The sequence below is a fragment of the Oxyura jamaicensis genome, chromosome 1, assembly GCF_011077185.1.
Source record: "Oxyura jamaicensis isolate SHBP4307 breed ruddy duck chromosome 1, BPBGC_Ojam_1.0, whole genome shotgun sequence".
In the NCBI taxonomy this organism is placed as follows: Eukaryota; Metazoa; Chordata; class Aves; order Anseriformes; family Anatidae; genus Oxyura; species Oxyura jamaicensis.
The window spans coordinates 63,619,670-63,633,566 of NC_048893.1; the positions used below are offsets into that span (position 1 = coordinate 63,619,670).

The 13,897-nt window shown below is 48.6% G+C and overlaps 1 protein-coding gene across 1 annotated transcript in view; it reads right to left on the reverse strand.

Annotated features, from left to right (window-relative positions):
- The window catches only part of CACNA2D4 (calcium voltage-gated channel auxiliary subunit alpha2delta 4), a 116,750-nt gene that overhangs the window by 9,081 nt on the left and 93,772 nt on the right, over positions 1–13,897 (reverse strand). The window contains exons 27-34 of the mRNA XM_035345909.1: positions 11,297–11,358; positions 10,171–10,185; positions 8,688–8,732; positions 7,721–7,783; positions 4,388–4,458; positions 3,623–3,698; positions 1,756–1,808; positions 652–707 (exon numbers count right to left, since the gene is read on the reverse strand). Of these exons, the coding sequence (XP_035201800.1) occupies positions 652–707; positions 1,756–1,808; positions 3,623–3,698; positions 4,388–4,458; positions 7,721–7,783; positions 8,688–8,732; positions 10,171–10,185; positions 11,297–11,358 (441 nt within the window). The remainder of the gene's footprint in view (positions 1–651; positions 708–1,755; positions 1,809–3,622; positions 3,699–4,387; positions 4,459–7,720; positions 7,784–8,687; positions 8,733–10,170; positions 10,186–11,296; positions 11,359–13,897) is intronic.

Sequence of the window (13,897 nt, forward strand, 5' to 3'; positions counted from 1 at the left end):
AGTGAGGAAGAAATAATTACGTCTACACTGCTATGTAGATGTGCACTCTTCACCTGTCCCTTATGGTCACCTCAGGGCCATTGGTGTCCCTTGCCTGTAGGAGCTCGTGCCACCACCTTCTGCCTTCCAGAAAGAGTCCAGTGGGAAAGCGAAGACCCTCAATGCGTTATTTGAGCCATCCAGCACAACTCGGTGGGACAGCTGAAGGAAAGTATGCAAGGAAGCTGTTCTCAGCTGAACCTTACAGGCTTTCTGGCTAGCTCTGCAGAGCCTGCTGCTCCAGCCCTGTGCTGTCCTGTCCCTCGGGCCACTGTCACAGAAGACTGGAAGTCTTTCCAACTGAAGGGCTTTGTGGCTGATGGACACACAGGGTGAGGTGCTCAGAAAGAAAAACCTCCCCGTGTTACTGCAGTTACGCTGAGGAACGCATGAGCTGAGCTGCACAGGCTTCCTCCAATGGCTCTGGTGCTTGGGGATGGGAGGGAGACAGGTGGTGCTGGGACCTGGAAGCTGGCTTCCACTGTCTACAGAGGCAGACGTGATGGGATGGCAGCTTCTTGCATGAGGTTCGGCTTCCCCCTACAGTTTCTGCTGCCACCAGCAGCTGTGACACTCACGTGCTGAGGGGTGGCTGGATTCCCGTGTACTCACCGTCTGCCAAGTTGTCTGTGTGCCAGAAGCTACTCATGTTAAACTCCAAAAGGAAGCTGTCAAAAGAGCAAGAACAGAGGATGCTTTTTCAGCAGCCTGGAAGGGTGCAGGTGGCAGTGAGACGGTTCTGTGGCGTGGCAAATACTAGCTCTAAAATGTTTATTGTGGATTTTCAGGCAGTGGAAGTCTGAGATTATTTTTTCCCCTTTTTTTGTTTGTTTGTTTGTTTTTGTTTTGTTTTTGGTTGCTCAACGTGATACAGTATGTCTCCGTATCATGGGATCTATACTGTGGAATAACTGAGTGGGCTTTTTCATGAAGGACACACTGTCTGGGTACCTCACCAGTGAAGGGATGAACGTGGCAGCCCCAGAGGCTGAAGCTGGATCCAGTCGCTGTGGACCCACCTGACTGGGCACAGGTGGGTTGCAGGGAGCTGGTGCTGTGGTGACACAGACCTAGCTGTAAGCCATGCTGAATTATGCTGTGCCCATAAGCTCAAGGCCCGGGATCTGGGTCTTTTCTGCCTCTCAGGCTGGGATGCTCAGGGTCAAGGTTTCAGCCTGGGCCCAGCAAGCTGAGCAGCTTTGGTCCCAATTTGAGCTTGGCCCTAATTAGAGCTCTTACTCTTATTTCCCTCCCCACACAGTTTGAGGTGAGCCTGAATCCAGAGCTCGATCCAAGGCATTCCCTCCCCTCCCCTCTCTTCTCCCCTGCCTGCCACTCAGATCTGAGCTTCCTGGCTTCCTCCTGGCAGCCCTCGCCCCTGCGGAGGATTCACATATCGTGGGCGAATGAGACAGGGAGGAGGACGTAGCATCGAGGACCTGCACGGGGCCTCCAGAGACCCAAGTCCTATTTCTGACTCTGCCGCTTTGTACTGAGTGACTTCAGGTAAGTCCCAGACCCACTCAGGGCTTCTGCCTCTGCTTTTGTGAAATGGGAATAGTAATAGCTTTATGCCTCCTGGGAGCGAGGCACCAGGCTGAATGTCACATAAAGGCTGACAGCAATGTCCTCCGCATGGGCCTCTGCTCATGGCCTTCTCAGCTCTCACCCCAGCTGGTCTGAGCCTCCCAGATACCCATATCTTTTTGTACTCACATGAGGAAATCACTTATCAGCCATTTCACTGCAGCTAGAAAGGCATAAATTGGCTGGAGAACAAAAGAAGAAATGAGAAACACCGTAAGGACCTGGTCAGAAGGTTTATAATTGTTAGGCAGGACCCCACATTTCAGACCAATTCCCTCCACTAGTCAGAGCTCTCCTGAAGACAGGCTGGAAATTCAAGGTCTGGGCATCACTGGAAAATGCTCAAAATACATCAAAAGCCAGCGGAGCTGCTTTGCTGCTAATAATACTTTCTCACCCCTCCCAGTCAGGGTCAGGGAGTTTATCACAAATGTGTGAAGGACTTTGAAGATGTAATTGCTTGATGAGTTCTCTCCAGTATGGATGACCTTGAGAGCTCAGAGCAGGAGAGAAACACAGCTAAATGGGACACCACCAGTGTAGGATGCTTTTATATTCCAATTGCAAGTGGTGTTTCTGGGACAAGCTACAGCATTGTCCAGGCGTTAGTGTTATCTGCTATTGATTGATTATGCTTAACTGTGCTTTCATCCAGCTTTTCCTCAAGATGGCATGACTTCTATCATTTTTCTTCTTTTCAGCTACAAATTGGAAACCCAGCATAGTCCCAGGGCTGGTTGCTCAGCAGAGGATCCTGCTGGTTCTTCTCCTGGTAACCATGGCTAAGTTTCATTTCTCCCTCTCACAACTCACACCCATGCAGCCTCAAAGCCAAAACAAAAGACACAAGAGAATGTTCAGTTACTGCTAACTGGCTTATCTTCAACCAAGATAAGTCAGCAAATAGTAAAATGATTGGGGATGATTTTTCCTTTGAACAATGTATATGTAAAAATGGACTTCTTCCTTTTTGAAGATTTTGCTAAGAGGGTGAAGAGAGAGGTGAAGTTTGGAGGTTCACCCTTTTATTTTTTTTCCCTGTTCACCTGGTTTTGGTAGCTCATATTTTTTGACTTTTTTTTTGGTAACCAAAATTCTCAAGGATATGATCAAGCAAGTATTTTAATTACTATCACTTTACTTTATCTATCCAGATTCAGTATAGCCGTTGCCAAAACTGACACACTGGTAAAAAATGTGAAGCATTATTAAAAAGGAATATTTTCTTGAAAATTCTTTTGCTAGAAAAAATGACTATGTCCTGCCATAAGATGTACTTTCAGCACTACACATTTTAAAGAGTCAAAAAAATGATCATAATAATACTCAGCTACCTGTTTAGGGTTACGTTAACTAGTTTGAATTGAGCTGAGTTTTGATGAATTACTTAGGTTTGCCTGCTTGAGGTGAGGTTAGGAAGGTGGAGTTGAATTAGATTATTAGTTTACAACGGAATAAAGAGAGGTTGTGTTTGGGTGCTGGGAAACCATCCCCTCTGACAGTTTGTTCTCTGGGCTCTTCTCAGCTGCTTTGACCCCTCTTTCTGTTACTCCCAGCCCACTCACGCTTCCCTCAGAGGATGACAACTTTCTCCCTGATGTTCTGTTCACTTTCAGGGCAACTCTCCCTCTTGGGCTGCTGAGAAAAACTGAAAGTAAAGCCCTGTGAAAGTATTTCTGCTGATTTCAGCTGCAAGCTGGTGTCACAGTTTATAGCAGAAGAAGCCTGGTATAGCGTGGTTCCTGTCCTCCTCCTGGTCCGTCCAATTTTCATTAAGATCCTACACGCCAATAAAGAGCCAAATTGAAAATCTCTGTCAGTGGCCACCACTGCCTCAGAAATCTGCCTCAGACGAGTCTGGACTTTCCCAGCACTTGAAGGCAAACACCTATGAAGTTTCTGGGGGGAGTATACTACACCACAGTGTTGGGGATGTCCTAAAAGAAAGCCACCACAGAGTCCCAGCAGGGAAGGCTGCGTGCAGAGAGATACGTACACTGAGCAGCGGCCGGGCACCACTGTGGTGGTGGTAGGGTATCTTACACATCGCTTGATAGTCATACATGGTCACCCTAAAATCAAAACAAAACAAACAAGCAGTCAAAATCAAGCAACACAACCACCTGTGGGGCAACCACGCCGGCCTGCACTGCTTCTTCCTATCTGGGCCCGATTCTACAAAAAAGTTTCTGTGAGGAAGAACTAAAGCAGTGGCCTGCTTAAATGTGTCTTTGCTGTTCGACCACGGGTGGACTGTGAAAAGCGAGAAATACAGGCCCTGGATTAATGCATCTGGGTCAGTACAGGAGGAAATATGTACCTAATTACAGGTCATGAGTAAAGCAGAGTCTGAAGCTGAAGAATTATAATTGTATCTACCTCAAGTCCCTCTAGTTCCTAATTTCAAGCCATTAAAAATCTGAACTGTCCTTTGACATGCGCTGGGGGAGTGGAGTGAGGTGACCAGAGGTATTCTAGGAGAGAGCAAAATGTTCTCAGCCAACTGCAGTGCCAGCTCTGGAGGCCTCTCAGGCAGCCTCTCTTGGAAAGGCTTTGCAGGTGGCAAAAAAAACAGGGTGTGGGGTGATGATGGCCGAGCACATCAGGGAAGAGGGTGGGCACCTAAAGGAGCTCTGGAAGCTAAGTAAGTGCCACATGTGTCCGCTCATGCAACCTGCCCTGCTTACAGGAGGAGCCTGATGTGCCCTGCCCCACACGCCAGCTGAGAAAGGAGAAGCACAGAGCAGGGATCCCCACTTACTTCTTGAACATGCCCATGTTCAGCAGCTGGGTCATTACTGAGCCATCCACTGCACCAAGAAATTTTCCAGTCTGCAAACACAAGAAAGGAAAAAAAAAAAAAAGCAAACAAAAAAGTAGCTGTCAGTAAAATTTCCAATTTTAGAGTAAAATTTCTCTCCTGCTCCAGCTGATCCAGTCTGTCTAGAGGCCTAATACACACCCCAAATCCTACTTACATGCCTGGATTAAAAGTGGAGTCTGTGGCCCTCTGGACCCATTTATGTTTTGAAGTCAGTAACCTCAAATACAGTCCCAACCCTAGATCCAGGAAACACTGCTTTAGAGACTTATACCAAATGAGAGTTCTGGCTTTCCTGATTACTAAATCATGACAAATCCATTACAGAATTTCTCAGAATCTGCTAACTCCACTGCCTGGTTTACAAGCAAGTAAATAAAATACTCATAAATAATAAAAAATAAGATAGGAGCTGCCCTCTGTCTCCTCCTGGTTCATGGGGCTTGTCACAGCAAATAGCTCCCATATGTGATGGAACTGACCATGCAGTCTGTGGGGACGTTTTACTGTTCCACGGATAGGTCCCCAGTCATTTAGCATGCATTAGCAGATGTCAGAGGACTTCATTTTTTGGAGTGGGGCATTTCCACTAAAAAAAAAAAAAAACAACACACACACAAAAAAACAACAACAAACAAAACTTAGGCAAGCTTATCTAAGATCATGTGGTAATCATCTACCAGTAGCCTGGCATGGTTATGAGCCTCTTCCCAACAGGCCTTAGAAGGTGTTTCACTGTATAAATCGGTACGTAACACCAACTACCCTTGGAGCATTTGGATTTTAATCATCCCAGTCATAGCTGAAGGGGTCTGAGCAGTCATTAGCTTTTCTCACCCCTCAGGCAAAGCCAGCGCTTGATTTTCCACAACCTCCACTCAGCTCAGTGAGATCTTGGTCTTCTAGCTGCCACACCACCCCTTGTCCCTGGAGTCCCACCAGAGCAGAGCTTGCAGAAAAACCCTGTAAGATGCCCCAGGGAGAAGGCAGCAGTCCTGAAGCTTTTTGGGAGCCAGTCCCCCATCCCAAAGGGTCCAAAAAAGGGTAGGGAGTGGCAATTAGCCCCAGGCAGCATCATTCAGCTTTCAAGGCTGTGGAGTACAGGCTACTGATTTAATGCTGCTGCTGTTTTGAATTCCCTACAGGGTTTAAGAGTCTGGACACTAGTGGTGCCACTGGGAAATAAAATCAGTAATTGGATCAAGATAAAGAAGTCATTTGGGAAGAAAAGCAGTGGTGAACTCTCCAAGGTCAGGGGAGGTAACAGCTGGAGAAGATGACAGTGCTGGTGCCTGCCCAAACGTCTGATCTCAGGGGCATGTGGACAATGTTTGTAATTTACCCAAATCCACTATAATGCCATGTTTCTGCTAGTCAGATCCTTCAGAGATGAGCTTTTTGAAAAGCCCATTTTTCATCAGATGCAGGAAAAATAGAACTCAGGAGGGCGATGCTGAGGACAAACAGTAGTTGTGGTACCTAAAGGGTGCAGTTGCCTTTACCTGTGGACACGTGATAGGGCTCAGTAAAGCACCTTTGAAAATGCCATGGAAGTCAGTGGACAAAACAGTGACTACTAACCCATAGTGAACACACAGCGGGACCTGGTCTTCCAGAGTAGGGAGCCAATACATATTTGCAGTATTTTCCTCCCTTATTTTAAAGTTTTATTTGCTTTTTTTTTTTTGGCATAACAAGTCGTTGACCAAGCACCTTTACTGAAATATTCACTGTGCCAGGTAGGTCACCATCCTGACAGCAAAGAGACTGGTTTTTCCTTGCAATGTGCCCCCTTTATACATCTGTATCACCCTGCTGCTACCGTGGTGCAGATTCTCTTTGTTTTGTGAGCCTCAGCAGTCCCCATTTTGGCCTCTCTGAACTTATTGTGTAGTGTCTGCAGGATTCACAGTCTCACTTGTTTCTTTTGCCAGCCTGTTATAGGTATGCTACCCAAGACAAGTTCCGATGTGAGACTATGGGACTCGCAGATTTTCATTCTAAAAATCCTGTTTTATTCCTCTTCTTTCTTTTCAGTCCCAGCTGCTTTGAGATCAATGACACTACTTCATGTTCCACTCTTAACTACAACCTCTTGAACAGCCTCTTGTGAGAGACCTTGCCACAGTTTTTTTGAAAAACTGAGATATGGTAGGCCATTCATTCTCCGTTATCATTTTTTGCTGACACTTTCAAAGAACTACAGCTGATAAGACAGATTTTCTACCTTTATAGAAGCTGCACTGCTTGTCCCAATCACATCCTCCAGGTGTTTTATTATTTTATTTTTAATTACCATTTCAACTCGTTTGTTTCATCCTGAAGTAGGTAATTTCTAGAATCAGATGCACTGCCTTTTAGAAATATGCACACTGTATTTGTAACTCCAGTACTACACAATTTCAGTGAATTTCACACTTCCATTAGGAACAAAATGCTTCATTTTCCATTTGTTCTGTAAGCCCATTCTTGCCATTGACGAACATGAGACTGTTCTCTCATGTCACTTTTTGACATCCGAATCCGTGGAATTTCATTACTTTGAAATGAACAGGTTTGTGGTGCATTTACCAGAGAGCAGAAAAGTATAGCTAAACCATGCAGTGACCGGTGGTGTTGCTTTTGCCCAAGGTGAACAGGATGTCTCATCACAAACTGCACCCCTTGAGCACTCGAGAACTGCTTGTGGAGGCACTGGCAGCAGGAAAAAAGGAAGCAACTTCTGTTGCTCATATTTTTATTAATATTCTGAGTAATTTTCCTTACTCATTTTACCTCCACGAGTCCACTAAATGCCCTGATTCTTTAGGTACGCTCCTATTTCCAGTTTGCTTAAATGATGCTATTTTCACTTTTGCCTTTGGCATTTCACTGTTACCACCCCCTCCGCTTCCTTTGCTGCAGAACGACTGTTTCAGCTTCGCTGGGGCTCAGAAGTGCTGCTTCCCTCCCTGTGCCTTTCAGATCAAGCTTGCCTCCTGGGGCTGCCTCAGATCTTCTTCAGTAGCATCTGCAGTGAGGGAGTGGATTCTAATTTCCTCACTTCTGATAAAGAGATAGTATCACTAGTTCCTTCCTTATCATCCCAAACTCCTTCCTTACCTAGGATGTGCTGTCACCGTGCCTGGAGGTGTCCCCCCACCATGCAGCTGAGTTTCATCGTACCCTGGCCATCTTTGTCACACAAGTGGACTTCACTGGTTTTCACCAGCTCTGGTGTGTTATTCAAGCACATGCAAAGCACCCTCCCCTCCTTCTCTTATGCTCTCTTACCTCTGCAGGTCTTTTGGAAATGAGTATAAAGCCATTATTATCAATGAGGAAGCAATTCAGAACCTGTGGAGATGAAAGAGAAGCGACATCAGAGGTGGTGTAGCAGTGGCTTCTGCTGTGCGCTGCTGTCAGCAGGGTGAAGCGCGCGGCCTCGGCCCCGGCACTGCCACGCCTCACCCCATCACTCAGCTAACACAGGCTTTGGCCATTGATTTTTCCCACCTCTGCCTCCATTTTGAGGTATTTAGCTGTTTGTGACAGAGATGGTCTCCAGCAAACTTCACACCATATTTAGGGAGACATCCTGCAGGCAGTGACAGGATATTTGGAGAGCACCCCTCTTTAATAATAAGTTATCAACTTTTTTCCACCTTCAGATTTCAGAGTTTTATAAACTCTCATGAAATAATCCTCTCCTCTGGTGTTACCATTATTTATTTATTTATTTATTTATTTATTTATTTTGGAGCAGGAAAAGGAGGAACAGAATTTAGATGAAAATCTTCAGGCCTCACAAGGAAAAAACAGGACCCTAGATGAACACAGGAGGATAATTCTCTGGGGATCCCAGCACCCAGGGCACAGCATCTCCTGTCCTGACTACGCATGAGACATACAGAGCGGCGGCATAAATAGAAGGAGGGGTGTCCAGCACACGTGTCACGCTGCCAGCCACTCTCTTTGGCAGACCAGAACGTTGTTGGGACAACTTTAGAAGAGATGGACTCTCCTCAGAGTCGCTGGCTGGAGTCCACACGTCCCTGCTGGGCTCAGCAGACATCTCACAATTGATACCACTTCTAGGGGAAGACCTAAGCTGCAGGTTTGTCTCAACAGCACAAGGCCCTACCGTAGCAGTGCAACGTTTGGAGAGATGAGAGGCAACACCTGATGTCTGAGGAGACATAGACCTCCACCGAGCAATCATTCCCACCACAGGTATTGAGAAGACATCTGGGAAACTTACGTCATCCTGACAGCTCAGTGGACAGGCACCATCCAAGGCACTGCACTGGAAAGAAAAGGCAAGAAATGAATCACGGCGTGCTCTCATCTTACACGCTCCCCCTTGGCACTGCTAAGCAAAAGCGCCCCACAAAGCCCTGCAAATTCGCTGGCATTTTGAACACGACAAGGAGCAGCCCCAGGTCGGCCAGTCAGTGCCTGTGCACAGCCCCTGTTCCAGGTGTCCCCTTCTGAGCAGCGTCCCCTTTGCTGCAGGCTCCTGGCTCACCATCACGCTCCCAGCGGTACCTGTGCACCTGGAGCAGAGACAGTGCTTGGGAAGGAAGGGGGCAGCAGCCAGCTCTCCGGCTGTGCTAACAGAAGTTACTGTGCACTGGCAAGAAAGCAGCACGCATTTCAGCGTCTGCTAGTATCTGGTCTGAGTACGTGGCATGGTATTTCAGATCAGGATTACTCTCAGGCGGGGATTTTTTGTCGTTGTTGCTGTTGGTTTCTTTATTCTCCGGACAGCTAATGATAAAATAGGATGTGAATGGTGCTTGTGTAGCCCCAGGCACTGTCCATTTGTTTCATTTAGGATTTGGGTACCAGATTTGACATGTTTCACAACACTGAACTGGGTGGGGACATGAGGGGTTAAGTGGTGAGTAACAAAGCCCTTCAGGTGCTTATTGATTTCATAATTGTTCTGGGTTTGCGGTGGCTGCGTGTGTCTGTCTCTTTGTGTTATTTCTCAATGCTGTTTTCCCTGGCAGCTGCGGAAAGGAAGCTGACATGGTGTTGCCATTTCTGTACATGGGGTCCCCTTCCTGCCAGAGGTTTTCCAGGGACAGGGGAGGATGCTGACGCGTGGCACAGCCTGCCTGCTCTCCCCCAGCTGTCCTTTCTTTCTGCAAAACCCTCACACAGAAGTCCCAGCCCCCCTTCTGGATGATCCTGGATGTGAAGAGGTGAATTTGCCATTTCAAACCACAACAGAGCCATTACTCTAAGGCTTTGTTTCTCGAGTTTTGCAGAACAAACTTGGTATTTTCAGGTTTCCATCCCTCTGCTTGATTTCAAAGGAGGGTCAATGATGGTCAAGCCTGTTTGCAGTATCTCTCACACTCCAGCTTGCTCTTTGAGGCTTGAGGGATGATGTTAAAACACATCCCTTTGCCCACAGATGCAAGCACAGCCTCTCCCTTGCCTCTCCACAAAACAGCATCGGGTTATTGTGTCTCCCTGGGCGTACGCATAGCGGTGGCTCTGGATTTCATCCCCAGTGGGATCCGTCCTTTGGCGAGCAGAGAAACATGGCCATGACGAGGCAGCATTACTGCCTGGGGGGTCACACGTCAGGCTACAACAGGCTTGGGCTGTCTGCAGTGAATGTAATCGAGGGACAGTGCCTGCACCGTGCTGGCACACAACCACACAACCACAAAGCAGAGCTGTGGCGAGGCGCGCTGCCATGCCCCCTGCCCCAGCTTGTGCCTACTTACATCGGTGTCATTGGGCTGGGGACGGGGGAGCAGCGTGGACATCCAGCATGGCACGGCACGGCACGCGTGGCAGCGGGAGAGAGGAAACAAAATCTGTTAGCCACCCCCCGTCAGGCTGCAGCCATGGCCACGGAAGCCAGGCAAGGGATTTTTTCATACGAGCACCTCTCAGGACCGCGGTGTATAGGCACTTGGCACACAAGCCTCCTTTCAGCTTCTCTAATAAGCATCCCCAGTTTCAATTAACACCTGAAACAAGCCTGCGCGTGTTTGTGTGACAACAGCCTGGGCATGGCCCACGGGGGATTTTTATATTTAAGCTAAAAACGAAGTCTTTTAGCTCAGGCGTGAGGTCCCTCTGCCTCCCTCCTGCCAGGCTGCCTCCTCCTGCCACCACGCCGCATGCTCCTGCTCCTCACACGTGCTCTGCCCCTGTGAGCATCCTCCCGGTCCCCTGTCTGCACAGCCCCCATCTGCTGGCAGTTCCCTCTTCTGACCGCTGAGAGCTGCTTCTGCTGTGTGCTGCTCCAGGCCTAGACACATCCAAAAGCAAAACCACTGGGGAAAGCCCCCGGGTGGTAACAGGGCAGTGCTTCACCCTTCCTGCCTCTCGGACCAGGGGGCTGCTTTAATTATTCCACTTCTCGTGGTCCAGCAAGCGTTCAACATTGGCACAGCACTGAAAGTTTATCCCCGGAGCAAATCATTGCTATGTTGGCAAGCTAGTAGCATTTCGTTACCATTACCAAGGCGATAAAAGAAGGCAGTAGATTTTTTTTTGTCTCACATGCCCAAAATCTCAGATTTCCATGAGTTTTCAAAAAGGATGACTGAGCACAAACCCATTTCCACAATTAAACGCGTCGTATGCAGCAGAGCTAATGCCAGGCCAGGATGCTGACACCGTCGGCACAGCATTTGCGGAGCAGACTCACAGCTCACGCGGCATTAGTGCCATCGAAGGATTAGGGAAACGTGTGACTTCCGACTAATCTACTTGACAAATCTTTTAATATGAATTCCACTAAAGCCCTCACCAAAATGGCACCACACGTGATGTACCATAGCATCGACCTAGCTGATAGAGAGCATTAGGTTGTCTCTGCGTGACCGCTGGCGCTCCTACCTGTTGCATGGCCATCCAAAACTTGCGTTGCAGTAACTCCAGCTTAATTTGCACACCCACCGCTACGGGAAATAAAAGGGGCGAGGACGAACGGAGGAATGTGCGAGAGAGAGAGAGAGAGAGAAAGACAAACACAAGTTAGGAAAGGAAGGGTAAATGCTTGCTCAAAGTAATGGGACGGAGCTGCGATTGCGATGCTAAGCACTGCCAGGCCAGCACTGAGTCAGGCTACAAACAGATTAACAGCAACAGCAACAACCCCTGCACCCCCCCCCAAAAAAAAATTACCAAAAAACCCACAAAAACTAAAAAAAAAAAAAAAAACTAAAAACAAACAAACACAACAAAAGAGAGAGCATGCGAGCTTTCATCTTTGTGCTTTGTGGATTTGTCCGGCATGAACTGACTTTTCTGCTCATCGCAGGCTCACCTCCCCAACCCGGTATCAATCGGACAAAAGTTGGGCAGTGTGAGGAAGGGATTCGAAAACCCACCTGTCTCAAGGGGAGACCGCAGTGATTTAGGCTGCTTTTAAACCACCCCAAAAGCACAAAAATATCACTGCCCCTTGATGGGAGCGCGTGGGCTAGAGCTGCTCAGGTACCCCATCCAGCCTCGCGCACGCTCCTCAAGAAAAGCGCATGTGTTTCTTAATGAAGCGTGTCCCAATTTCTCGGCTTAATTTCTCTTCTATTCCCAGCATCGTGTTCTTGAAGCAAGACACAGCCCCACACCAGCAGCAGCCGTGCAGGCTCTCCCTGGCCGAATAACACAGCTATTCCCTGGGTCGGTTGCCTACAAGCACAGATAATAACCAGCGCAGTCGTGCGCATCCCGGTGCTGTGGTGGGGAACAACAGGGCTGTGTGTCAATTAGTTGAACCGAAGAGCTTCGCAGGAATTACAGCCTCAGGCAGGACCTTGAAATAGAAAATACAGTGGCCGTGAGGGAGAAGAGGTAGTGCAGAGAGGGGAGGTTTGAGCCCTTTTACACAGCCACCAATGCTGGGTGGATGAAGCGTTGCTGGTTGCTGCGGATTTCCTCTGAATTAGCTTCAAAGCGGGGACTGAGGAGCTTTTAAACCTGAATCACACTACGCACTGTGTGGGTGCTTTTAAGCCAACAGTCTGATCGGATGCTCCCATTCAGATGGATGTGAATTAAAACCGGAGTGTGCAGTGGTGTACTTCCGCGCGGCACGCACAGAGCCTGGCACCAGCTGGGATCACAGCCATGGTACAGCAGCCCTGCCTTTTGTCCCAGTGTCGGTGTCCTTCCTGTCACATTCCCATCGCTGGCACGTCTCACGAAATCCCAGTCACTGGCATGGTTCTTACCCAGCCCTCCCTGCTGCAGGATGGATCTGACTGCCTGCGAGTGGGGGAATTACCGTGTACAGCTGCCTTGCCCTAAGCCTCACAGAGCACAAACGGGACAAGACACAATGCTCACTTGAGATTCATCTGTATCTGTTTCTTGGAACCGAAAGAAAGGAGAAAGTCCAGCCCTGGTGAAGATTTACCATCTCCAGTGGGGCTATCACAGCTTGGCATGGTGCTCTCACAAAGCAGCAGTCCATGACATGGTGCCGATGCTGAGTCCACCGAGACGCCCAATGTCTGACTTGGTACACAGCTTTAGGTAAATTCACCATTATCCTTCCCAACAACCTCAGAAAGAGCTATTCCTCTTATCACAGCAGATCACACCAGTGGGACTGAGCATTACCCAGGCCATATGGTTTTTATGAGACCTGAAGAGGAGCTGACACCTAGATAACTAACCTTGCAAAGCAAAGACTTACCGAGCAGCTCATGTTTTTGCCCGAGGGAACACCTATCCTCAAATTGATCCTCAAAGGGATCTCAGCCCCTGCTTGTCAGTCCTTGCCTCTGCCCAGCAGGCACGAGTAGCATCTGCTGAACTTGGGAGAGCTGCTGGCAACACGAGAGGGGAGAGTAGCTGGGGCTAGCACTGGTGGCCAGCAGCAGGGACAGAAAGCAGAGTCCCCAGCTCTCTCCTTCCTCTCTCCACGTCACCCACAGCCACGTCTAACCCTTCTGTGCCACCCGCCAGCAAGCCTTGTCCTTTGGATGTTGTCTTTGCAGCTCTAACCTCTCTGCAGAAGCAACAGGCCATGAGCAGCCTCCCGGTGCTAGTGGCAAATGGTTGGGTGCCTTCAGGCTTCTGGTGAGGACAGCAACGATTCTGTCTGAGGAAATCAACGACTGCACAGCTCAGATGAGAAGGCAGAAAACTGGACTAGCCCCCCCGCTGCTCCGCCAAAGTACAACTGACTGCTCATGGCCTTTTTGCTCCCGTGGCAGAGCGTATGCTGCAAGAGCAGAGAGACCAAGGTCCATGAAATTATGAGTGGCCCCAGTGTGCCACAGAGCAACAGCCATAAAGTCCTCGAGGAGACCACGGCTAATGATTTTATTCCCGCTGATGTGCAAATAACCTGTGCGACCGTAGCTCCCCAGCAAGGAAATGAAACACGAGGCCAAGCGATGCTGCGTGCCTTGCATATAGATCTGTCGCTACACCACACAGACCAGCTACCCAGACCCGTGCACGGCTTCCCAGCAAGTGGCACCCACT